The following is a 26,923-nucleotide window of genomic DNA, read 5'->3' as shown; positions in this document are numbered from 1 at the left end:
GCTCATCTACAGCTGGGAGACTCGTCGCTTCTGTGAGGCAGACCAAGTTCTAGACTGTATAAACATACCACACAACCCAATTTTTTTTCTTGTGCGCCCGTGAGTATGACTAAATATCCCCGCTGTTCCATCCAAGCATGAATCAACAACTAGCCCACGCATCCACATTATCAAGCTTCATACTGGGCGTCCTCGTAGTCACTGTTGTACAAGATGTTAGCAGCCGTACCACTACCATCACACCGGCCGTACCGGTGCTGATTTTCAAAACATTCCGAACTGAACGCGCCAACGCGCCGCGCTTCGGAAAAACCGTTGAGATACTTACTAGGTGGCGCAACCCACCCTTCATTCTCAAGGGGCTCTGTATCCAACATCACAGCCATCTCTATACACGGCTCTGTCCCTTTTGCTGTGCTCTTGCCCTTTTGCCTGTTTTGCCTGCATTGCCATTGCTCTTTCCAACGTTATCTGTATCTCTGATATCTAGCGCTCTAGCGCAGCTGGAGTGTACGTACTCTAGATAAGCTTTCGCGGGTTGGGCTGGTTGGGGTCGTCCAACCGTTGGGATCGTCAGCATCGTGACTTTCCTGGATATCTATCGTCATAAAAAGCGCGTTCTCTCTGCCCCTCGACCAGTGAAGATCGCTCGATCGCTGTCAGGTTGTTTTTTTTTTCGCCCAGCAGTTATCATCACCGCCGCGCTTCGAGCCGTGCACCTCAAGACCTCCTGCTATCGGTAAGCTGACCCGCTGCTTTGTAGGTTGCGGAAGCACGGCCGCAAAGCGTAGATAATCTCTGGTGCAAGCGACACCAGCGGTGGTTTGTACCGATTTGTACTATCCTATCACTTCGCTGATTTACGCGATGCACAACTCACTCCAATCTGGTTTGTTAATACGCGAAGCGCTGTCAAATGCACAACTCGTGCCAAGCGTTTTACGGGCTTGTCCTCTTGTGAGACATACTGCTTGGCCCTACTGCTTGTCATCGACGATGGGGCTATCTCCACTCGAGGGCAGACCTGTAGGTCAGATCAGTTTTTTGCTGATCATTTTGCACCGGTAATCGCAAATCATGACACTTTGGTATTATAGGTCATCCGCCTGCTCTACATTCCGCCAGAATCTGGGGCCCTATGTTGCACGTTTTGGACTCCCACGGCGACTACGGAGAAGGAAGTGACGTCAGCAACGCAGCAAATGCAGATTGGATCTTGACTGATCTCTCATCAATCAACATCCAATCTGCATTTGCTGCGTTGTTGACGTCACTTCCTTCTCCATAGTCGCCGTGGGAGTCCAAAGCATGCAACATAGGGCCCCTGGGCTTTCAGCAATGCATAGTTTTTTTTTTTTTTTTTTTTTTTTTTTTTTTTGCGGTGCAAAAGACACGTAGTTCTTTGTCACATGGCGCAATTTGTAGGTTAAATAATCAAGAACACGGCCCAGAGACGTACAAAGGCAGACATGCAAAATTGTTCGCCAATATGTTCCTTGTTGTGTCGCTGTATACTTTTGTTTTTGCGACCTTGTCGGCAACTGGTTCACGATTTGTAAAATAGTGGATTGCTGGGCTAGATGAAAGAAAGTGCAAAAAAGAAGGGACCTTTTCCGCACTGTGTGTGTTTCTCCAACCTTTTTTGCACTTTCTTTATGTAGAGATATCTGGCCAGCGATTGCAACCTCTTGAAATCAAATTTGGAGGGAGGTTTTACTTTCAAAACCATCAAAGGGCATGTGGCACGCTCCTGCGGAGGACTTATATGAGGATTCATTTGGACCGCCTGGGGACCTTTGACGTACAGCCGAAATCTCGGTTGCACGTCAATTTGAACCCGTCAACTCACGACCACTAGGCCAGTGGCTTGCCTCGGAGCCACCGAGGTGGCAACTTTTTGACCGTCATTCATAATACTAATAAGGCTTTATTTGCACTTTTACAAAATTGCAACATAGCTATGTAGCATTTTGGTTGAGTTGTTAGCCTAAGACCCACAATCCCACATAGCACGAGAACTTTCTGAGAACATTCTGGGAATGTTCAAGAGAACATAGGCAACGTTCTTGGAATGTTGGAAATTTACGTAAGAACAGTCCATCAACGTTGTCAGAATGTGGCGCAGGCACTTATCGCTACATTCGGGGAATGTTTTCAAAGGGATATTTTTAAAATGGTCTGAGAATGACATAGAACATTACCAGGATATTCAATCAACATTCAAATATCCTAACAAGGTTCTAAGAATGTTCTCAGAACATCCAAAGAACTTCTGCAACTTTCTTGAAATGTTGTAAATTTATGCAGGGACATCCTATCAATCTCCCCGGAACGTGCGTGGGTACATCCCTACATTCAGGGAGCGTTTCCTGAGGCTTATGTACAAAGATTTTACAATTACGGTTTGATTAGGAAACAGCACCAATGAGCCGTACTACATATATGGACGATGGTAAAGCTGCTCACAGGGTGATGGATATTTTTTAATCGAAAGATATTTTTAGAAAGCGGAAGATTACCACTTTCCCAGCTCATTACTCACTCCGAGCTTAGAACAGATACACATGGCATCCCACACTCAACTGCAGGATATACACCAACTCATGTTTACAAACAAACTGGAGCGCCCCTAGCGGACGTCACCGGCGCCGCGCATGCGCCGTGGATGGTGGGCAAGAGGCCCGCCGTCGCCCATAAACAAACCATTGAATTGCGTTGTTGTCGGCGTCGGTGGGAGTCCCCGTGCTCTTTTTCGCGTTGGAATTGTTGATTCTACGTCCTCCTTACAATGTCTGACTACTTGAGTGGCTTCAGCAAAACTATCGAGGCAAAACTTTGCGTGGATAATGTGACGTGCGGCGATTCATTTTACGTGGACGCCGCAGAATGGGCGCTAAAGCCTGACTCCCACGTCGAGATTCCGCTCGCTATTTTCAGTCGCGACGTTGCTCGGACTGCAAAAGCGTGGACCGTAGCTGAGATGGTGGACATCGATACTGAAAACCTCAAGTAGTATCGGGCATTACAAGTCGGTGATGGCCACTGGTAACAATGATCAAACAACTTCTTGTATCTGTTTACACTTAGCCGACTTACCCCAACCAACCTTCAAAAGTGTTTTGAGGCCTGCACTTAGTTCTTATCGCAATTACCGGGTGAACGTTTCGTTTACGAGCCGCTGTCGTTTGAACGAACTAACGACAAAAAGCAGCCAAGTTTGAAAGAGCAGACGACAGTTCGAACGCACGCGCAATGGAGTACGGGCAAGAAGCACCGCGTCCCGCGTCAACAAACCATTCGAATGTCACGTTGTCGGCGTCTGTGTGAGTCTGCATACTCTTTTTCGCGTTGGAGTTGTCGATTCTACGTCCTCATCGCAATGTCTTACCACTTCAATCGCCTGAGCGAAATTATCAAGGCTCGTTACGCCGCTAAACTTTCCGTAAATAATTTGACGTGCAGCGATTCATTCGCATGAACGCTGCAGAATGGACGCCAAAACCATGATGAGATTCTTGTAGCTATTTTCGGTCGCGACGTCGCTCGTGCTGCAAAAGTGTAAAAGGTAGCGGCGATGATCGACATCGATACTGAAAATCGGAAGCGGGAACAGACAAAGCGTAACAAGTAGGTGATGGCCACCGGTACCAATAATTAACATCTTGTATCTACTGTTTACACCGAGCCTACTTAAGTCTTTTGAGGCCTGCAATTACTTCTTATTGCAATCACCGGGTCAAAGTTTGGTCTACGGGCCGCTTTTGTTTGAACGAGCAGACGACAAAAAGCAGACAACTTTGAAAGAGCAGACGAAAGTTCGAACGATCAGGCGGCCGTGTGAATTTGAAGACGCACTGAATCCGTGGGTGGTCCGGACAACTTGGGGGTTTTCTCTCGGTCATGTTGGAACAAAGCAAATACATCTGGCGACTACAAATTGTGGCCCGCACACGCAATCGTAGTTCGACAGCGTCAGGTTTGCCCTTTTCACGGCTGCTATCCACGTTCTCGGACGAACGGAGGGTGCAAAAACACATGAAAACTGATCTTCAAACCTTGCCAGACTCTCTTTGTAAAGCCCCCATCGCAGCATTTTGACGAGAAGGCAGGTTTTTTGTCTCGTTTCTTCCAAAGGAACACAGGAATGCATGTCTGGCACGGCGACTTCTGCCCACCGCCCGAGACCGGAAGTGCGTCCGGCGCGCCACCACCGCGGCGTGACGTAGGAGAGTTGAGTTGGTGTATACCCTTTTCAAAGTATTCTACCCCGCATGCTAAAAATTGGGTCTATTCAAAACTGTACCTCTACATATGCAGTGAGTGCCAAGTTTAATATGAAGTTTTGAAAACCATTGTTTTTCTCCTACACCTTATATCACATTCCTCAGTAGATTCATATAAGATAAAACTGATCCTTTATGCTAAGTTTCCAGAAACTCCACTTAATTTGCATATTTTTGGCACAAAGTGGCATATAGTGGGTGGTGTTTCGAACCACAGGTTCGAAACACCACCCACTAACCCACGTAGCACCCAATGTCGTGCGAACATTCCCTGGGTGTTCTGAATGTTGAAGGAACGTTAAAACACCATTCAGAACGTTCTAGGAACGTTCAAAGAATGTTCCGAGAATATTGTGCATACGAATGTTCGCCAACGAACATTCCTAGAATGTTGAGCAGCTTACCTTGTGGGGAATGTTCGCATACGAACGTTCCTAGAACGTTCTGAATGGTGTTTTAACGTTCCTTCAACATTCAGAACACCCAGGGAATGTTTGCACGACATTGGGTGCTACGTGGGTTATCCCGACCATCTGCATGCAGTCGCTATAAATTACTGGCATGTGTTCATTTATGTGGCTTTCACTGGCCACGTTTCAAACTTGGCAGCATAGAACCTATTCTCCCTGACCAGTGAAGAGCAATAGGAACCATAGATGTGTTAAAGTGGCATCAAGGATGTGCTGTTTCCTTAAAACCCTGCCATATACTGGACTAATGAATGACCAACAAACGCTCGCATCGGGAACCGCCACCAGCTTGATGGCGGCTTCAGTTTCATTTGCCAAAAGGTGAATTGTCAGGTTGCCGACAGTGTTTGCTGGGAGGGCTTGTAGGTATGGTGAGGTTTAGACCCAAATGCATGCCCTCTTTCGTTTGTTGGAAGGCCTTAACAGCATTGCCTGTCAACCCTGCCACAACACTCTTGATGCAGGTTGTTATGGTGTCAACACGGGGATTCTTCAGCCTCCTAGCTGGGAAACTTTCAGGCTGAGAGAACTCATTATCCCCCATCCTGAATACCATCCAGCTTCCTTTTACCAACCCGGCGGTCAATCTATTTTCAGGAACTCGACACTTCTGCACCGAACACCTCCCCGTGCTTCTTCGCTTCCGGCGAAAGGCCAGGATGTCGTCCTTCCCCAAAGTGTGTCTTTTCCGTGACACAGGCAAGGAGTGGTCTTGCCTTGCCCCACCGGCACTCGCACGAGGTCGTCTGGCGAGCACGCTTCAGCAAGAATTGACCAAGAAGCCAAGCCGCGTTCATCGGCTGCTGCCACCTTCGTTGCCATTCTTAGGCAAGCCGCCAGTGATTATGCAAGTTGAGTCGTCGCCACCAGCGAACCGGCGTCCTGGCTTCCAGTTTTGTCCTCGTCTGAAAAGAAAGCACCCAGGATTTCTCTCTTCCTCATGGACGCCTATTCCAAATAGCATTAGCGTGTTTCGTACGGACCAAGCGGATTCCATGCTTCAAGGTAAATCCGACATGCTGCGGTGTTGCTGCCTTCGGGACTTGCATTGTTTTGGGTGCCGACTCTCTGGAATGTGTACCAGAATCTAGCCGTGTGGATGACTCCCTACTAACACTTCTGTTGGGTTGCAGGGTCCTACTGCCAGGAGAGGCTACCATGGAGTCGGATATGAGGTAGGCTTTCCTTCTTTTTGCAGCTTAGCCCTTTGTCAATGGTAGTTTCCCAAAGAAACTTTTAAGGAATGCTTTACTGTATCCCAACTGATTGCCTAGACCGGGGTCTCCAAACCTTTTGACCAAGGGGCCGGATTAGGGGGGTTTTGTTGCAGTCTCAAGGGCTGGAAAAAAAGTAAGGCAATATAAATGAGGAAATACTAAATAAATAAAGCTAAATTAGGATTTAAATACAAAAACTAAACTATATAAAACAATTAAAAAATATTCAAGGTGGATAAATATATATAATCAAAAATATGCGGATGAATGAACCGTGCTTGATGGAATGAAACAAAGTCTGCAAAGCCGTTAAAAGACACATTCTTTGGCAGAGTCGGAATTCTAACTTCGCGTCTCCAAATATTTGTTTGGGCATACTAACCACTACACCACTCCACCTTGTCTTTCTGACATTTTTTATCTGTCTTAGTGCACCAAAACTAAATTTATCCAAGTGGACGTGTTCGAGAAGCACGCGCAGCCACGAGGCGGTGTGTGTGGTATATCGAATAATGGCCATATGCAATAATTATGACACGGGGCACTAAGCGCAATATAGATGAGAATGCAAAGGAATTTAAAATAGTTACAAAGACGTTAACGAGGGGACTACAAATGATAAGTTTGGTGATGGACAATGCACAATAAATAATATGGTGGGAGAACAATAAATAATATGGTGGGAGACCCCGCATTTTGACGAGTTCCTCTTTCATTCTTTCTGATATCTTTGTTTCTGGTTTTGGTGCATGTCATAACAGGGTTTTTATTCTTTTCTTTTTTTTATGCTCATTTATTTTTGTATTTGTTGCAACGGGCTGTGGGCTAGGCGTCGCCGGAAAGACCGCAGACATCTGCTGGTCGGCTTTGGAGACCCCTGGCCTAGACAATCCATGAACCTATTGAGAAACACCATCTTTGGTTGTGGCAAGATCTCGCCTAGTCAACCAACGTTGTTGCAAGTCATGCATCTGGCAAAGTGGTGAAAAAAAAAAAATATAAGATTTCGTTCTAGAAAATAAAAAGCGAGTTTTGGAATCGGTTACGATTTGAGTCGCTGGCCCCCAGCATGCTTCCATTGCCTTCTGTCATGCTTTGGCTGCACATGCAAGCTCGAGGTTCACAATACGCCGAAGCATTATCGAAGGCATGAAGCTTGCCTTAGAGATGGACAACTGTGACTTCTCCCTGCCTTTCTCCTCCTGTCAATTACTATTGGTGTTTTATGTTGCTGGATCAATTTAAACAAATTCAAGAAGTACTTTAGGTCTTTCAGGTAGCTTCATCTTTACGAGCCGGATGTATCTACAGGCCAATTCACAAGACGTAGACCAAATTGTTCCGGCAAAAAGTATGCATCGCACAAAAAAACAAAATTGATCTCGTATTCGTCTTTGCCAAAGACCCCGTCAAGGAAGATGAGTAGTGTTTGGTGTAATTAGGTTAATAACCACTTTTCATTAATCGCCCTAATAACCCCTAAATATAAATGTAAGAACTACTAAATCTGCCCATATTGTAAATGTATAAGGTATGCGCAGAATTCTACGGCGGTCCGAAAAAATGCTTGATTTAGGAGTGCTTTGAGGTTTCGGTTTCCTGTCGAAACATACTTCTGTGCCAGCAGTCCTGTTCCCTTGTGGTTAGAGCATGCAACTAACTTTCGTCGCCACGCATTCTTCGCATCCTTCGTGTGGCAAAGGTGAACCCAAGAATCAAACATGTTTTTTTTTTTTTTTTCATTGTCATTTAAACAGAAGTGTTCTGTATTGCCGGCTCATCCAATACTTTCTTCTCGTACGAGGTGGGGCAGTGATTGCACGCTTCATCAATGGGCGGAGATAGGGCTGCTGGTGAGATGCTTTCCGTTTGGAAACCCAAACCTATAGATGCACCCTAATTGAGTGTTTTTTTTAAACCTTGTAAAATGCTGTGCATGACTTATTTTCCTGTAAAGTGCACCGATTTGTGGTTTCCTATAATGCCCAGAGTTTCTAATTGGAACCATGCCCTTAAATTTAGTAATTAAAATGTTATTTACTGAAAAGTATTTGATAACCCAGTGAAACTAAATGTTATTCATTTCCTAAATGGCTTCTTTTGCAGAGGCCAATATGTCAACCTCTTTTCTGTGTGATACATGCCTATTGCAGAAACGATTTGGCCTGCATTTTGTAAAACACCCTGTATATAACTTGGGAGTTAAAAAAAAAAAAATTCAAACTGATTATTTTTTTTTTTTTTTAAAGATGCATGATTATATTTTGGGGGCAGCTACTTGCAAACTTTTCACTTTTTTCGTGATTAGGTAGAAACAGAGAAGGGGTGGGTAACAGAAATTGAGTGTAGAATGATGGTTTAAACAGCAAGAATTCCTTGTGCAGGCATTGTAATAATTTACTGCTTCGTGGCAGATCTCTTCTGGGAAGAAAACTCATTCTTTCGTGTTTGGCGCAGCTTCAAGTGCAGCAGCCAAGACCCACTGGTGACCTTCGGAGTCCTGGCCGACGTGCAGTATGCGGACCACGACGACAAGCCAGCCCGCTACGACCCCTCCTTGATGCGCTACTATCGCAATGCTCTGAACCAGGTCAGCACTGCGCTTATCCTTATCTGGGTCACATCCACTTGCCTTACCGAGAATCCTTGCCGAGATAAGACAGGCAGATACACCAGGTGGGGGACAGGTGCAAGCACTCCGTCTTTAAGGGTAGTTACTATAGCCCACTATAGCTACTCTCGATAATTTTCGAGTGTAGCTATAGTGGGTGCGGCGAATTCCAGTCCAGTGCGAAATCGATAAGGGTTCTTGAGTACAGTTCTCTTACGTTTTGCCAATTGTGGACATCTGCCCCAGCATGGAGAGCACTCAGTAAAGTTCATGCCAACCCACTCTCCCTATTTCTGTAGAGTTTTGGAAATTGTAAAAAAGAACAGAAACATCTTCGTTCTATTCTGCAATATTTAAGACTGGTTCGGAGAGTTGCCTTGGAGTTTGACTGACTGCGTTCTGACTCCTTGCGTACCATTACAACATGTTCACACCTCCGTTGCCAAAACAGCCGTCTCTTCATAAAACGTTGTAATGCAGTCGGTCATACTTGAGTGCAGCTATCTGGAGCAGCTTTTGAGGTGCCTCCTCTTTGAACACATTTGGATCAATCACATCCTAGATTTTATGTACCGTTCGTTTTGTTTCAGTTCGATGGAGCCCGTCAATATGTTGTGCCTGGTTACCGATTGTTAGAGCTAACGAACCCATCGCTTGTTATTGTGCACGCCTTTTGGGAGCATCCGACACCTAGAGGGGGCACTTCGATCTGCGATTGGTACCAATGCAAACTACAGCAATCGCGTTAAGTCTGGCTGCTCACACCTTGACCCGCAGCGTCTTGGCCGCGTCTGCGCCTTCCCGCGGCCGCATTTGTCAATCGTGATCTGGAGTAAAGGTTTGCCACGTCGACATTCAAAAACGTATCTATGTCCAACATTGCTTTTTATGTCTTCTCATGTCATTCAACCTGCAGAAGTTGCTTGGAGCTCAAATTCAGTCGTGTCCCCTGCAATTGTTAGCGGCAACAACTGCAACACGCTGCCATGTTTTTTGTTTATCTATGCTAGAACATGCCTCTACAAATCATTTGTCTGTTTAACAGTGCGGAAACCAATACGGGATGACATTCACCAGTGCAACTTAGTGATAAATCCTACATGAGAAGTGTATGTCGTTCCTCTTATTATCAAATAGCTCATCACTCGCTGGCACGGATAGAGTAGACATACTGGGATTGAGAGGATTGCGACTTTTTCTGGCGATGTATGGAGGGATGTGTTCTCAATTTCCTGGTCTTGTGTAAGAAAAAGTTAGCGCCAACTGCGGCCTTGAACGTTTTGTATAGTGCTGTGCTCAGGCAAGCTGACATTCATTGGAAACCAGGTCGGCTGCTTCACGGATTGTCTATGCAAGTTGCCTCTGCTAGGAGCTGCACCATGATGCCACTTTCTTGTCGCAAGCTTCCAATTCTCAACAGTCCAACCAATGTTTGCGTGAAGCATATTAGGGGTGAAGCTCCTTAGGGTCTAGCCTTGTCCGTCCGGCGTCCGTGCTCACATCGATCTTGCTGGTGCTCGTGCTCATGATCGTGCTCGTGACCTCACATGCTCACGTGCTCATATAGGGAAAAAAAAAAAAAAAAAGAAATGTTTGTGCAGTTGACAGGATTCGAACTTGTGCAAGGAGACCCCAATGGATTTCTTGTCCATCGCCTTAACCACTTGGCCACAACTGCGGGACGAGTAGGGGTCTCTGAGACGTAACTCAAGAGCTGGGGATGTCATGGATGAAACGTTGCATGTAGCCGCTCAACGTCTATACAGGAGAGGGTGCTGCGGTCAAATGCGTATGTAATCGCGTTAAATTTTGCATGCATTGGCTCAACGTTTATAGACGAGAGAGCGCTGCGGTCAAATGCTCCAATGCGTATATAACCACGTTCCATACGACACATTCTCTTTCTGACATGGATGAAAACGAACGAAAGGCTCGGCATGCTGCGGCTCAGCATCTACGCAGACAAGCACCACCAGAGCTTCGCCCCAATCAACATCATTCACCATGTGGAGATGCGGTCATTTTTTCTTAAAGGGGCCGTGCAACAATTTTTGGACTTCAATCAAATAATTGGGGGAGTTACTCTCTGTGACATTTGAAATAGAAACGGAGCACCAATCTTGCCTCCATGCATTTGTTTTCTTTTAAAAAAAATTGTCGGAGTTTGAAGCTCTAAACGCCTCTTAACCGCTCTCAACTCTTGCACCGTCTCCTGAGTCACGTGCGCAGTGACACGTAGCTGGGTGCACCGGGGACACTGAGTTTCTGTCTCCAGTATGCGCTGCCTCTTCAACTACCAACTGCACTGCATTGAACCGTGCAGCGGTTGTCAGAGCGGCGGAGCGACAGAAATCGCTGGTCATTCACAGTGCGGCAGTGAATCGAGTAACGGAAGGAGAAACACTGCAGGCTAGCCTTCGCATAGCACAGCATTTGCACTTTTTAAGCAGATGACATGCGGAGAAAATACACGAGTTTGGTTTCCCGTGTTGAGTCCTTCATCTTGTGCCCATTTCCTGCTTCAGTGATGCTTTCTGCCTTGGAGAAATTTAGCCTATGCGAACAGTCTTTTTAAGGCTGAGTCCCTCTTTCATCTTGAGTGTGTGTATTCATTATCCCTGGTAAATAACTCAAATTTGTTTGAGACAATGAGCTTTTAAAGGGGTAGGGAAACGAAATTCCAGTGCTCATTTTCTAGCTTGAATGTGTTGCATGTTGAACCCTAACCTCAAAAACACCAGTCTTCCGTTGCAAGGCACAAGAAAACTAATTTTGAAGCTAAATAAACAATCTTTCAATGTGCACCTGGTGGATGCATGCGGAGCCTATTTGGGAGGTAGTCTAGCAACGTTGTGGAATCTGCTACGTAATTGTGACGTAGCAGATTCCTTCGGAGCAGCGCCGCTCTTTGGCATTTCAACATTTTCCCTCTTAGCTTTCCTTCTCAACTCACAAGTCGCGCATTGTACCAAACGGTCGAAGAGGACGGAAGGGAAGGACTCCCCTCTTTCTCGGGCCCTCATTTGTGACACCAGAAACAGCCATTCTCCCCCTAGAAGATTAGCCCGTCTCAAAACTCGAACAAAAGTTGCTTTCCCTACCCCGTTCAGCCCTAAGCTGACAGTGTTGTGGAAGCTACGTGCTCCTTGGGCCAGCCACATGCTTGTCACCCCACGGGTACTTCAAACGGCTCGGTTGTAACCCGCTGACGCTATTGACACCACCACAACGCTGACAACGCCACCAAGCGCAAAGCTCATAACCACGCCTGCCTTGCTACTCCACGAACGCGGGAAATCTTTTCTTTCTGTTTTTGTTTGCGCCAGATATCCCATGACGCATCGCGCTCTCCGTTCGCTTCTCTTCGAGCACTTGCTCGAGCGCACCGTTTGGAACGAAATATATAGCCAATCGTTCAAAATACAAACGTGCGATCATCATTTACGGTTATTATCCGTCATGCTTGACCCATTTCCGAACGAAATTTGAATATTTCAATTTTTGTTTCCATACCCCTTTAAGAAATGCCAAGCAAATGCAAATTAGATAGTTTATCGGTGTTTAAAATGTCTGTTTCTTTTGAATAAAAAAATAAAAGATAAAAAGGACAAATAAGGCATTGAGGTGGTTATTGGAAGCTACTGAAATCCATTGTGCGTGTCCGCTTGCTGCGAGCAACATTGGGCATCACATCGGCGGAAAACTGTCGTGGTTTACGGGCTGTGGTAGACACATGATTAGAAAACCTTGTGAACCGTGGCACGTTTTTACTACCGGCAGCCATTCAGCCGCAGAAGTGCAATGTCGGCATGGTGAGCGATTTAACGATGAAGTGCAGCAACCCACACATCCTGAGGAGGCACACCACGGTAGCAGAGCTTGTCAGAACAGAGGGAATGGTTTTGTGCGCCTCGGGCAGATGGTACTACTGGTCACGAAACTTGGTTGGACCAAAGTTTGGAACAGGGTTAAAATCTGCCGCCAAGAGAACCCCTGTCCCGGAGGGTGCATTTTTATTTGGCCATCCCACTCTCAGTTAATCACCCCAAATTTGCAGTTACATGTACTTTTCAAACAATTTCCAAAAACAAAAACATTTTCTTGAATCTGTAATTGATCACTGAATGCAAGTACTGGTAATTCGTTATTGATCTCTGAAAGCACAACTCTGAAATAAGCTTATTTTGTTTGTTCTCGAACAGAACAACATTTATGGAAGCGATGAAGGGCCAGAGTATGGAGCGTATGGGTTTCCAGTGCCTCTAGTTTCTGCTGCAGGTCGCTCTCGAGCTCGACAGTTCACGAAAGGGACGCGTTTCAGGCGCCTTACCGCAATCTACTGGTGGCTCGCTCAGAGTGGGTTCAGAATTTCGATGCCACTTTCTGGTTGCCAGACCAGGTGGTGCTGACTAGATTGACGGATCTTAGACCCCTTGTCGCCGCTAGCACTGCACATGGGTGCGTATCAAGCTCTCCTATGGCGTTACAAAGAAGTTTTGTGATCAGTAATGTATCGAAGGACTACGACGCTACTAACACTTGGTATAATAAAATTGTGTCGAGGATATGGGACTTTAGATGCATTTATTAATGTTCAAACGGTAAAATTTATCGAGCGTAGACTTAGATTAAGCGGATAAGGGCACATCTTGCCAACTATATAATGCTTATTACAAGGCGCCCAGATTGTTCTCGTGCCATAGTTCCCATGGCTGAAACTCGCTGCTGCAAATGGCGAAATATTCCCGTTTTTCCCTTTGTTATTAAGCAGCGGAATCGCAGTATTTTTAAAGAAGGAATCATGTTTTCTGTTCCCTTTCTCGAGATACAGAATATAAAAATTACAAGCTGCAAATTCTTTCAAAGCTAGAAATGTTGCATCACCCATTTAAGAAAAAGAAGCAGCATTTGATTGTGAGAACAGCTACAATTGTTGATAAAATACCTGCTTGCATCAGTAGCCCCAAATCAAGATCTTTTCAATTCTTTTTTTTTTGTGTGTGTGTTCGTGGTAACTACAGGGGAATTTCCTTTTCACTGAAAGCTCACATGACCTCACGTTTAGCACTTATTTCATGCGCTGCCACTTCCACACAGCTGAGTAGGGAGAAGCACTCCTTTCAGACCAGTGGGCTTGCGCAATCATAGATGTAGAGGAAAAAACAGGTGCGTGAATGTTGCAACTTTTTCATAGCCGGTCGTCAATAACAAAAACTCTGCTATTCTACTATTATGTGTAATACACTCGTGTATCCTGATAGGGGGATCGGTGGCCGAGTGGTCTAGCGCGCACCAGCTCGGAGCACGTGGAGCGAAAGCTCGCGCTGCAGAACCCAGGATTCTGGGTTCAATCCCCACCTCTGCCCGTTTCGATCTGGGTGAGAATCGTGCCGACGTGCAGTCGTGTATCGTACTGCGTGGTGCACGTTAAAGACCCCAGGCTAGCGGTTGTACTGCACTGGCTAAATTGCTCATCTACAGCTGAGACACCAGACACCCACTGAGGCAGACTAACTTCCAGCTGTAGTATAAACATACACACAACAATTCACTTATTTTTGCTGTATCCTAATGTGCCACATTTTTTTTTACTATGACGTGGCATTGACCCAAGACATCAGCATGCGTAGTTGGAAAAATATTGTAATTTTAACGAATAGCCTCTCCAGCAGTCACCGACATGTTGCCCGTGCACATAGAAATGGGCAGGAGCAGTTAATCAAACTTGCGGCATTCCATGGCTGTGGGGCAGAGTTTTTCGCTTCGTGTGCTCGTGAGCTGCGGTCTGTAGGCACGTTTCAGCGAGCGTTCGTGGCTGCGCAGGTGCGGCGTGCCTACGACCATTGGAGCCGGGTGCCCGGCCTGGGCTTTGTGCTGCAGCTGGGAGACCTGATAGACGAGCACAACGGGGGCTGCCACCGGGGGTTGGACCGGGTACTGGAGGCCATGGGGCCCCTGCCCAGCTACCACACGGTGGGCAACCACGAGCTGTACAACTGCGACCGGAAGGACCTGGCACGCAAGTACCTGCAGCACCGCCACACAGAGCTGCCGCTGGACGGAGGAGACCCGGTCTTCTACTACAGGTCGGTGCTCTCCTCCCCGGTCCGAGCCGGAGTCGCTGGCGTGTCTCCGAAACCATGGTGCCTGGAACGCATCTTTGACCAATGCATTTAGCGTCCCATCCCACACATGCATTGAAAATGGTCCCGAAGTGCCAACAAATGATGTCGCAGAAGCAGAAGTGTCACGCTGTCGGTTGTCGCGATAATAATGATTGGCGCTAGAGGTCCGGGCCGAAAGTATGATCAATTGTGAATGTCGCCGTTATTGTGGCGTCCCAACTCCTGGCTGCCGGAGCTTCCGTGGACTGTCAAGCTGGTGAGCAACCTGCAGCAGGACAAGCGTCTATGGCGTCATTGGGCGGAAATCGAGGGACCACTTTTTAGGGTGTGGTAAAGACACCAGTCGGAAACGGATTCCTGGCGCCACACTGAAACTCCTGGGCATGGGGGCGTAGAAATATGCCGTCGGTCGCAATTCTGCGCTAACCCGGTGCGGATTTGTTTCCCAACTTTATGCTGATTCAGTGCTGGAGGCTGCATCATGGCCCTATTCGTCCTTTCGGCAACAAACTCGGTGGCGCCATCTATCCGGTAGCCCTGGCACACTTCCGGTTGGCATATTTCCCAAAATTTTTGTGCATAATTTTTTCACCATAAGAGTGAATTAAGTCCTGACAGTGCTATAAGCAACCATTTCCCAAACGGAGAGCGTAGATTTAATCTCGCCAGTACTGCAAAACCTGCTGTCTATACTTCGTGTCACTAGTTGCATACGGTACAGGCGAAGGCAACACCAGGTAAGGGGAGAAAGAGCAAGCTCTAGGAAGGCTGGGGAGAAGGAGAGAAACCTCCTCTCCTCTGTAACATTTCTAGTGCTCTCCGGTTCTCCTCTCGCCCTCCTCTCCCATCCTGCCTTCCTAGTGCTTGCCCTTTCTCTCTTTGCCTTGCATTGCCTTCGCCTGCACTGCACACAACTGGTGACACTGAGTATAGTTCAGGACCAGAAGTGTTGAAAGGCGCACACAGGCACTTTTGTAGAAGCTTGTTTCTGATGGGCATATTGTTTGTTGGGCTTTAGTCAATAAAAATTACCAGTTCTAGGTGGCAAGACGCTCTAGTAGGCTCACAGCAATAGAAATGCACAGGCACTATTTTCTGGATCTCGCCCATCTTTGAGAGGCTCCAACTCGTAACAACGGTGCCACCCGCCATTGCTGTTGCTTGGGCGGGTAGCCACAACCTTCCTCTAGTTGGCGGAACATCCGTCAGTTTCGTATTTCCTCAGCCAATAATAACAAACTGCATGTTTTGCCACGTCTTTTATGCGTCCTTAGTGGACCTTTAAATCATGTGGCCCCATAGCGCGACTGCCATTGGCTGAGCGGCTTGTGTGCAGAGGTCGGCATTTTAGGTCGCCCTCACTCATCCTCACCCTCACAGCCACTCTCAGCTAAGCCCCTCACTCACCCTCACCCTCCAGCTACACTCATCTTCAGCCCCTCACTCATCCTCACCCTCACAGTCACACTCACCTTCAGCCCTTAACTCACCATCACTGAACCTCACGGCCCTCACGCACTCACCGCCCTCACGGTCCTCACGCCCCTCACGGCCCTCGCGCCACTCACCGCCCTCACGGCCCTCACGCCACTCACCGCCCTCACGCCACTCGCCGCCCTCACGCACTCATAGCCCTCACGCCACTCACCGCCCTCACGGCCCTCACCGCCCTCATGGCACTCACGGACCTCACGCCACTCACCGCCCTCACGCCACTCACCGCCCTCACGCCACTCACCGCCCTCACGACACTCACCGCCCTTGCGGCCCTCACGCCCCTCACGCACTCATGGCCCTCACGCCACTCAGGCCAGCTTCAGATGGGGCAATTTCGCCCAGAAACTTTACGTCGCAACACCAGCAACACGGGCCGCCCGCGATCACACGCAGCAACAAATTGCTGCAATTTGCCATCGTCATCATAAAATTTTATTTTTCTTGCACTATATAGACAGAATTACGCGTTATAAACGTGTTTTTATGCATTTAAATCTCGTTAAGAATACTAATGCACCTTTCTGAAACAGTTTAGTTCCAAAACAAAAAACGATAGATTTTAAACCAGAACCAAGTCTTTCAGTGTCATCATCACCAGCACGAGGTATCACGTGAAAATTTTGCGTCCCTGATTGGATGCAGCCGCTGCAAACGTATTCGAATTGCCCCGAGTTGCTTGCTTATTTCGAGCCGGACCCGATTTCAGCAATTCGTGTCGATCTAGGGAAAGCTAGAGAACAACCTGCCATTAACACCAAAATTGCTGAGAAAGATGCTCGATCTGAAGGGCGCCTCACGCACTCACCGCCCTCACGCACTCATGGCCCTCACACACCTCATGCACTCACCGCCCTCACGCACTCATGGCCCTCACACACCTCATGCACTCACCGCCCTCACGCCCCTCATTCACTCACCACCCTCACACCACTCATGCCCCTCACTCACTCACCACCCTCACACCACTCACGCACTCATGGCCCTCACGCCACTCACCGCCCTCACGCCTTTCACGCACTCATGGCCCTCACCGCCCTCACCGCCCTCACAGCCCTCACAGCCCTCACTCACCCTCACCTCACCTGTGAAGATGAGGGTGAGTGAGGGCCCTCATGAGTGAGGTTTGCCGAGGTATGCTTGTGTGATAGGAGCAAAGCCTAGGTTTTGCTCTCGTCGCTACGTCGGAAACAAGAACCACGGTGTTTCTACATTTTTCCAATTTTATTTGCAATGGACAACTCTAAAAAGCGCGATTTTACTGTTCGAAAGTTCCATATCAAGTACAAGTCAAAAGGAAGGCGGCGTAAACTCAAGTGAAGAACGCCAGCAGCACAAAGTTTACCGTTGCCCGATAGGCCTAACCCCAGCAACGGTAACTGTTCCGACGCCTCTGAAGAGATCGACCCAGCTGACATTTGTCAGTGCTTCGGAAAGGAAAATCAGGTTCTTCGAAAACAAAGAGAGAAGAAGCGGCGATGGCTTTGCGAGTGCAGTGGTGTGTGACATTGGTGCTCTGACGACACTTGTGAGTGGCGTGACCTGCCCCGCTTGTAACGAGGGCAAACTCTCCCTCTGGTAGTCGGCGGGGAAGCGTAAGGGGCTTGCGTCATTCCTTGCACTGCACTGCAAAAACAGCGAGTGCCCCAAGTCAGCTCTTTCCTCTATGTTTACGTCGAAACGTGTCACCCCCGGTAGAGCCGAAAGCACGAACGGATGCCACGGCAGTGGGAGCTCGCGCAATGGTTTTGAAGTCAGTGTGAAATCTATAGTGGCCTGCGTGTGACAGATGCAGGACATGAGCAACTTTCACGCTTCTGTGCTATTCTCAGCCTGTTGACGCCCATGCACATGCAAGACCTTCGATTCGATCGGCAAGAAGGTTCATGCCGCTGCCATGACAGTTGCCAGTCAGAACCTTGAGAAGGCCAGGCCCCTGACGAAAGAAGAGGTGGGTGGAGTGGATGTTGCCCGTAATGTTCAACGGTACATGGCAGAAGAGGGGCCACAAAAGCCACAACGGTGTGGGCACAACCTTGTCTGTGGACATTGGTCAGTGTTTGGATTTTGAAGTTTTGTCTAACTACTGCCTTACATGTAGTCGGCACCAAAACTTGGGCGAAGATGAAGAGACCTGGCAGGCATTCCATAGTGCCGACTGTCAGAAGAATGTCAAGTGCTCCTCCCAAACCACGGAGACAGAGGCAGCAGTCTACATATGGCAAAGGACCCTATCTTACAAGACGCCACAGCACTTTACCAAGTCTTTGAGCGATAGAGACAGTAAGGCGTTCACAGCAGTGTCCGAAACCAGTGTGTATGATGGCGCAGCAATTGCGAAGGAAGATTGCACTAACCATGTGGCAAAGCGTCTGGGCATTGGCCTTCACAAACTCAAGACATTACTGCCACATGGAGAGAAGCTGAAGGACTGCACCATCCAGAAACTTCAAACATACTATCAGATTGTGGTGATAAGCAACAGAGGCAACATCCGCAGCATGTATTGTGCCATATGGACATCATACTTGCACTCATGCTCGATCAACGCTGCTCACACCCACAAGTTCTGCCCAGAGGGAGCGTTGTTTGGTGCAAACACAAGCGAGCCAAAGCCCTGGAAGAGCCTGCACCAGACCACACCCCAACCCTGACCAAGGCCTGGGGGAAAGCAGTACTCCCCATTTACAAGCGGTTGACTGATGAGAAGCTGTTGGCCTGCTGCATCGGAGGGAAAACCCAGAATGCTGCAAAATCTCTCAACAGCAATATCTGTCTGCTCTGCCCAAAGACGACCAGGTTTGCCTCCCAGACGGTCATGGAAACAGCCACAGCAACAGCAGTCCTATGGTCCAATAGAGGGTATGCAAGCTTTGAATCTGTCTTGGAGGAGCTCGGAGTGCTTCCACCTGAAGGACTTGTCACTCTTGGCGACTCCCGTGTTGAACTACGGATTCGGAGAATGTCTGCCCCCACAGACAGCAGAGGCTTGAGCTCACCGCCGCAGCATGGTGAGGAAGGCCCGTCTTGAGGACTGTCGCAAGGTCCATAAGAGAACAACCTAGAGTGCGGGAGACTTTTAGTCACTCCGCATTCTCTCTAGACACCCTGCTCAAATTCGAGCCGAATTTCGTGTAATTACTGTTGCTTGTCGACAAGAATGCATTTTTTGAACTTCCAACTGTGTTGTTCTCTTGCAATTTCGGGCAATCTTCATAGTTTGTGTGCTTTGTTGTTGGTACTTAGAGCCTTCACATCATAATGAAATTTTGTCCGTATGATCTTCACAGTATGCAGAATGCTAGTATGTATTTGAAATTGATATATCTCACTTATATTGATGAGTACACATATTTTGAACTTTCAAACACACTTTTCTCATTTTGCAATTTTGTGCGCTCTTCACAGTGTATACGCTCCATCATTGGCATTTAGAATCTTTGCATCACAATGAAATTTTTTACCTACGATTTTAGGTATATGTAAAGTGCTGGTATGGGGTATTTAAAATTGCAATATCAGTTATATTTATAGAAATTTGAAAAACTTCCAAAGGGTTTCTAGAATGAAAGTATTGCAAGATCTTATATTTTTCTTTCTTTCAGGATTGGAAACTAATATGCAGCTTTTGACTAGTTATTTTCAACCTACACTTCATAAAGAGCAAAATGAGCTATTTCCCAATGCTCCTTGTGAAAAATTAGTATGTTGGAGCGTGCGCACAAAAAGTACTTTTTTCTGTCGTTGGGTGGGGCACTAAGCAAAAACTCTATAAGCCACATTAAAACTTATGACTGTTTTGAAAAGAGCAGGCAAAACTCCATAAATATTTGAAGTTTCATTGTCCTTGGGCAAAAATAAAAAATGTGTCTCTCCCCATAGCTTGTTCCCTTAACAAGACATGACTGTACATCACAAGAAGTATTGTGAGATGGTATTGTCGCAGTCTTAGTGGCTGATCATAAAAGTGTCGGATAAGAGGACGAGCAGACACAAGTGTCTCTGTAGTTACGGGTGTACCATCCGGGGGTACCGGAGTTTCCATGCACTGGCCGGCTGCAGGGGAAGGTTACATCAGAATAGGCATCTGTTGTAGCCACCACCGCTGCTGTGCCACTGCTGGAATTGCAGCGATCCGCAGCATTACACAGTCGCAAAATTCTCTAGGCAGAACTAGAGGGGCACGTAAATGAAGACACGATGAACATTCCAATTGGAGATGCATCCCAGGTGCCACGGTCGCGGTGATTTGTGAACGACAGATTCAGTGTTGCACATAATGCAGATGCAAAATTACTTGCACGAGTGATCCGGTCATGGCACATATATTATGCTACCGTAAAATCTGGTATGAATGCCCTCCTTCAAGAGATCACCCGTCCCGATTTTTTGGCTGAATGCCCATAACATAAAAATTTTTAAGCATCTCCCAGCCCCCTAATTTGCGTGAAATATCACGCATTGTTCGATGGAAATCGCATCTGCCGCGTAATCTGCGGTATCGGTACGTGTGACAAGTGAGTTTGTAGCAAGTTCCCACGTTTTTGGTCCACAATCTGTGCTCGCAAATTTAATTCCTGTGACCCCCGAGTTGTGGGTTCTCGCATGTTCGTCACACCGCAAAGCTTGAATCTGCTGCATCTGCTATCGACTGTATTCATTCCCACGACACGAGAGTTTGTAAGCGAATTCCTGCGTATTTACCGCACCTTGGAACACTAATGTTCCCATGTTCGTGTTCACATAGTTTGTAGCGGGTGCCATAATGGTTTATCGCAAACTTTTTATAAAATTTTGCTATCACGTCTCTGAAGTTTACTCACTTCATATTTTTCACCCTTTATCTATTAATTTTGGGTGGGCATTTTTAAGGGATTGTACGGTAAGTTGCGCCATGCTGTCCTCCTGTGCAGTTTCACGCCCCGCCCCGGCGTGCGCCTCATCTCGCTGGACTGCTTCGATGTGAGCGTGCTGGGCCGGGATCCCCGGGAGCCTCAACGACGAATGGCCGCGGAGCTCTTGGCTCGTGCGCACGGCACTTGGGACGAAGAGTGCTGGGAGCAGACAGGGGAGCTGACGGGCCTGGACCAACGCTTCGTCGACTCCAACGGAGCGCTAAGCGACGCGCAGCTGCGATGGCTGGATGCGGAGCTGACGAGAGCTGACGCCCTCGGGGAAGTGGCGGTTGTGTTCGGTGAGCATCTGCCGCCTTTGTGTTTTAAATCGAGGGTTTTCAGATTCCAAAAGGTTGTGAACCGAGAAATTGGGTTGCAAGGGGGTTGTGGAACGAAGGCACCTTATCTATTGCAATTATTTTTGTGCCATTTGTGAACAAGGTTTCCTTGTCTGCAGAGTGTTCATAGTATTTGGCGAGCAAGTGTTCCAAAATGTGTCTTCAGCACTTCGGAACACAAGGAGGAGTATACCAATCGAAGAGCAACATAGCTAACGCGTAGGAAACTCGCAATAACGAGGTTGGATGAAACAAAAGCATGTAGCGCCACTAGGGGGTGCAAAGGGCAGACGAACTTGCAGGGGGTATAGTTATTCATGGTCTACGACGGATAACAAGACAAGAACATTCTCGCATGAAACTGCCACTGTCTGTGGCCACATTGTGCATGAAGTTTCATGTTTAAGGACCAAGATGTTGTTAACCCATTGGCTACCACCATACCTTGGCAAACCTCACTCATGAGGGCCCTCACTCACCCTCATCTTCACAGGTGAGGTGAGGGTGAGTGAGTTTCTGAACCAGGAAAATTCATGAGTGTGAGGGTGAGTGAGGGCCGTGAGGGCGGTGAGGGTCATGAGTGCGTGAGGGACGTGAGGGCGGTGAATGGCGTGAGGGCCATGAGTGCGTGAGGGCAGTGAGTGGCATGAGAGGCGTGAGGGCGGTGAGTGCATGAGGTGTGTGAGGGCCATGAATGCGTGAGGGCGGTGAGTGCGTGAGGCGCCCTTCAGATCGAGCATCTTTCTCAGCAATTTTGGTGTTAATTGCGGGTTGTTCTCTAGCTTTCCCTAGATCGACACGAATTGCTGAGATCGGGTCCGGCTCGAAATAAGCAAGCAACTCGGAGCAATTCGAATACGTTTGAAGCGGCTGCATCCAATCAGGGACGCAAAATTTTCACGTGATACCTTGTGCCGGTGATGATGACACCGAATGACTTGGTTCTGGTTTGAAATCGATCGTTTTTTTTCTTCAAATAAACTGTTTCAGAAAGGTGCATTAGTATTCTTAATGAGGTTTAAATGCATAAAAACACATTTATAACGCGTAATTCTGTCTAAATAGTGCAAGAAAAATAAAATTTTATGATGACGATGGCAAATTGCAGCAATTGGTTGCTGCGTGTGATCGCGGGCGGCCCGTGTTGCTGGTGTTGCGACGTAAAGTTTCTGGGCGAAATTGCCCCATCTGAAGCTGGCCTGAGTGGCGTGAGGGCCATGAGTGCGTGAGGGGCGTGAGGGGTGTGAGGGCCGCATGGGCGGCGAGGGGCGTGAGGGCGGTGAGTGGCGTGAGGGCGGTGAGTGGCGTGAGGGCCATGAGTGGCGTGAGGGCCGTGAGAGCAGTGAGTGGCGTGAGGGCTATGAGTGTGTGAGCGGTGAGGGCCGTGAGGGCCGTGAGGGCGGTCAGGGCCGCGAGGGCGGTGAGCGTCGTGAGGGCCATGAGGGCCGTGAAGGCCGTGAGTGTGGTGAGGGGCGTGAGGGCCATGAGGGCGGTGAGTGCGTGAGGTTCAGTGAGGGTGAGTGAAGGGCTAAAGGTGAGTGTGACTGTGAGGATGAGTGTGAGTGAGGGGCTGAAGGTGAGTGTAGCTGTGAGGGTGAGTGAGGGGCTTAGGTGAGTGTGGCTGTGAGGGTGAGGGTGAGTGAGGGCGACCTAAAATGCCGACCTCTGGCTACCACGCACGTCATGCGCTGCCGGGCCGTCTGTGCCGCATGTTTTTCCCCTAAAACAGGGCCACACTAGGCATGACTGTTTTGCTTGTTTAATAAGCTTTTACAGTAAAACTCAGTGCAGAAAACAAGAAAACATGTTTATTTACATGCTTAAGTGGTTCGTTCAAGCCTACAAATCACTAGACCCTCACAGATTCTTCCTTGTTTGAAAAAAAAAGATCTTGAAGAACTCCATCCTCATTTCGCTTAGGCGTCGCGCAACCAGTGCTATCTTGTCGTGATTCAGACTCAGAACTGCTGTCGGAATCGCTATCGTCGTCGACAGAAGGCTCCGAAAACTTACTGTCCTCACCAGACGTCCCATCATCATCGCTGTCAAAGAGGATATCTATGATTTCATCGTCAGGAAGTCCTCACTGTACATTGGACGCTGCCATCTTCTTCAAGCAGGAAGCGATCGAGTGGGAAAGACTACAGACAAAAGAACAAGCTCAAACGAACAAAGCAAACAAAACGACTCTCGCCATCTGTTGGCAATGTATCTAACTACACTACCCCAAATCTATGTAGCACGTCATCTATGAATGGCTCTTTAAAACAGAAATTTGTGCAGCCCGACGAATCGCCGGCTTTGGCAATATGGCCCCTGACGGCACGCCCGGTGGTTCGCCGACTTTGGTAGCGAATGCGTTAAAGACACCACCCCCCCCCCCCCCCCCCCCTTCCCACTCTCAAGTTAAAAAGACACTGACACACCCCAAAGAAATATTTTCAATTTTTTGCCAGGCAATTTATTGTAATGTCAGAAGACTATACGAATAATGTTTTGCTACAGAGTCACATATATTTTTAATAAAGGCAAGAAACCTAACTGCTCGAAACTGAAACATGCGCACGGAGGTCGGAGAAATATAGAGGAGGAGAGAGTGCCGGAAGTCACGTAACTACACCCAACCGTTTTCTTTTTTTTTTTTGTTGGTTATGCGCAGCAGACGACATTACAGCATTGCGGGTACCATTTTCCGTGCGATTGCTTTGCAGTTATGTTTGTTCCGCTCGCTGTTCTGCACTTCAAGATGAGTTGTTTTGTACATTGAAAAGTTGGAAATGAGCAGTGAGTGGCCGTGGTGAATGCCCGTGATCGGCTCCGAAAAGAATGCCCCTAAGATGTTGCGTGAAGAGCTGCCTCACAGGTTCTGCATCCAAAAGTGGCGTTGTGCGGCAGAGTCTGCACAAGTATCTGAAAGATCATCGGGATCGGGACCAATGGCTGGCTGCAATTCCTGTAGAACATTTACGGGCATCTCGGAAAGTGGACGCTACCCGATTTAGTGGACTAGTTCTTTGAACTTCCTTTATGTGTTTCAGTGATAAGCTCGCAGCCACCTTGTTGTGAAAGATAAGTCAATATTCATGGCTATGCGAGCTGAAAGGCTTGCAGTTGCATCGGCCTGTTATTCTCGAGTCTATTCTCGATCAGTCGCAAGCTTATCGGTGACTACGGGCCCGCCGATTGCTAGTTATCGCAGTATTATGTCCTCTGACTGCCAAACTTGCTAGCAGGTTGCAGACAGCATTTAAAGCAGCTGTGGACTCCTTGTCTAGAAGCAGTTTTACGAATGCTGTGTCCCTATGCTTGGATGGTGCTAGCACATCATTTGTGTAGACTGGTTATGTAAAAGCCAAATATGATTATGTCGTAATTCTTACTGGGTTGTTTTTAAGTTCTGCCACAGAACCTAACATTTGCATGCAAACAAATAAAGTACCTATATTGAAATCTGTTGCGTGAAGTTAATTTTAATATATTGTTCAATAAGTCATATACTCGCGGCTAAATAATTCTCCCATGCCTCGTGGAACGTAGTTGCTAAAATGACTAATCCTTCGAAAGCAATTGGTACACGGATTAACTACAAAGATATTGTCATAACGACACTTTTAATTGTACTTGGCTATCTAAAACCCTGTAATAATCGGCTGTTTAAATCTGACAGACAAGCACGCGAGGGTCGTAAGTTTTACCCATCTTCTGCGTCTATGAACGCAACTTCCCACACGAATAAAGCCGCATTCAAAAGCGATAACCCAACTGTTGTTATTAATAACAATACTAACTCTATCTGTAGTGTATCAGGTTCACTTGCAAATCTATGCATCAAACAAGCCTTGCAAGGCCTTGCCACGTCAAACGGCCAGTCGCCACCCTGATCGTAACCAACTTTTAGTGTGGGAATCATAGCAGAAGACAAAAACAGTTTCTTCACTAAATCAGGCAACTGGACCAATCTTTATCTTACCTCGCACAACAAAACGCTATTGTATTGCGATTAGTATTGCAACATTGAAACGAGCACAGACTGGCACGAGCGACGTAGTATCCTTCAAGATTGCATCGGCAGCTAGTTGCCTTTCCGTAAAACAGTAGGCGCTCTTTTATATAAAGTGTCTATTCACCATTGTTGCCCCAGGTCACCTGGCCATCTCCCCGGCAAGTGCCGGCGCAGACTGCCTGCTGTGGGAACTACGCGGAGGTGATGGGCCTCTTTGATGCGCACCCTTGCGTGGCGCTCTACCTGTGCGGACACACCCACCGGTGCGGATACGCTGTGGATACGAAGGGTGTGCACTACATGGCACTGGCCGGAATCATAGAGACTGCCCCCGAACAGGAGGCCTTCTCGACCGTCTCAGTCTTTCCGGACCGCATCGAGGTGCTTGGCTCGGGCCGCGAAGAGACGCGCACACTCTGGCTCAGGACGGCCTTGGGTGTCGGCGTGGGTCCGGAGGACTTGACCACTGCACTATCTGCTCCTGTGGTACGGGTGTCTGTCTAAGGTGATCTTCGGTCTTGTGGACCATGTTTTGTTTATGTGGCAATGGTTTTCTCGTAATCCAAATTAGTTTTACCACTCCGGTCGTGTTCAAATCTGCCTTTGCTGGTTCATCAATAAGTCGCGAGGTTCCTCAAGTTGGACTACGGTCATGCTCCTCAGTGCAATAGCTTTCACCTGCTGCAAACATATTTTTAGCTACCGTAAAATCCCGAACAAGTGCTCGCTCAAAATTTGGAGATACCGTAATCGTATTCAGGTGTTAGAAAGAGATTGATCTTACCAGCCAGTTTTGTTACACTGCCGGTGCCAGAATGCATCGAGGGAACTTCGATGCATTCTGTTTGTTTATTTCCTCCTCGGGAGACCACATACGATGATGAAAAAGTGCCCGTAATATATATATATATATATATATATATATATATATATATATATATATATATATATATATATACACTATATATGTGAAAAGATAGGGCAGCACAGTGATGCGCGCATAATTAAAAAGTTCCGAGGCTGATTTTGTAGCGTAAAAAGATAGGGCAGCACAGTGATGCGCCCACAGCAATTGAAGGAAGGAACCTTCATATGTCTCGTTATACCAAAGGGTGTCACTCTGTGAACATTTGGAGCTGCGCTACGCAAGTGTTTGTGACCACGTGCATGGGCACAATGGCGATTTGACCATGGACTGCAAACCAGAGCGAGAGCAAACATCAATTCCGCGTCTGACTCGGCAAATAAAAAACAGAGACCTTTGAAATGATTCAGCAGGCTTGTGTCAAAAAGCAGTGAATTTTGCGAAGTGTTTTAAGTGCCACTCACACTTCAGGAACGGCAGGGCATTGCTGGAAGATGAAGAGCAGTAGGGCGACCTTATCCGACCTCTCATTCTGCCATTCTTGAGGCGCAAGTGCCACTCAAAACACCTTGCATGCCTCACTGCTTTTTGACAAGCCTTCTAAATCATTTCAGAGTTCTCT

General features: G+C 47.5%; 1 protein-coding gene across 1 annotated transcript; it reads left to right on the top strand.

Moving 5' to 3' along the window:
- The first annotated feature begins 394 nt into the window (after positions 1 to 394).
- On the top strand, positions 395 to 26,351 carry LOC8026291 (manganese-dependent ADP-ribose/CDP-alcohol diphosphatase). The gene is given in 7 exon segments (XM_029992766.3): positions 395 to 739; positions 5,887 to 5,928; positions 8,428 to 8,560; positions 14,405 to 14,667; positions 21,114 to 21,394; positions 25,575 to 25,624; positions 25,626 to 26,351. Coding segments are annotated over 6 exon segments (1,059 nt in total). The 5' UTR covers positions 395 to 739; positions 5,887 to 5,911; the 3' UTR covers positions 25,941 to 26,351.
- The last annotated feature ends 572 nt before the right edge of the window (positions 26,352 to 26,923 follow it).

The sequence above is a fragment of the Ixodes scapularis genome, unplaced genomic scaffold (genome assembly GCF_016920785.2).
Source record: "Ixodes scapularis isolate PalLabHiFi unplaced genomic scaffold, ASM1692078v2 PGA_scaffold1__304_contigs__length_218370807, whole genome shotgun sequence".
NCBI classification, from domain to species: domain Eukaryota; kingdom Metazoa; phylum Arthropoda; class Arachnida; order Ixodida; family Ixodidae; genus Ixodes; species Ixodes scapularis.
The sequence above is the reverse complement of the archived record's forward strand: the minus strand, read 5'-3'. Positions and strand labels throughout refer to the sequence as shown.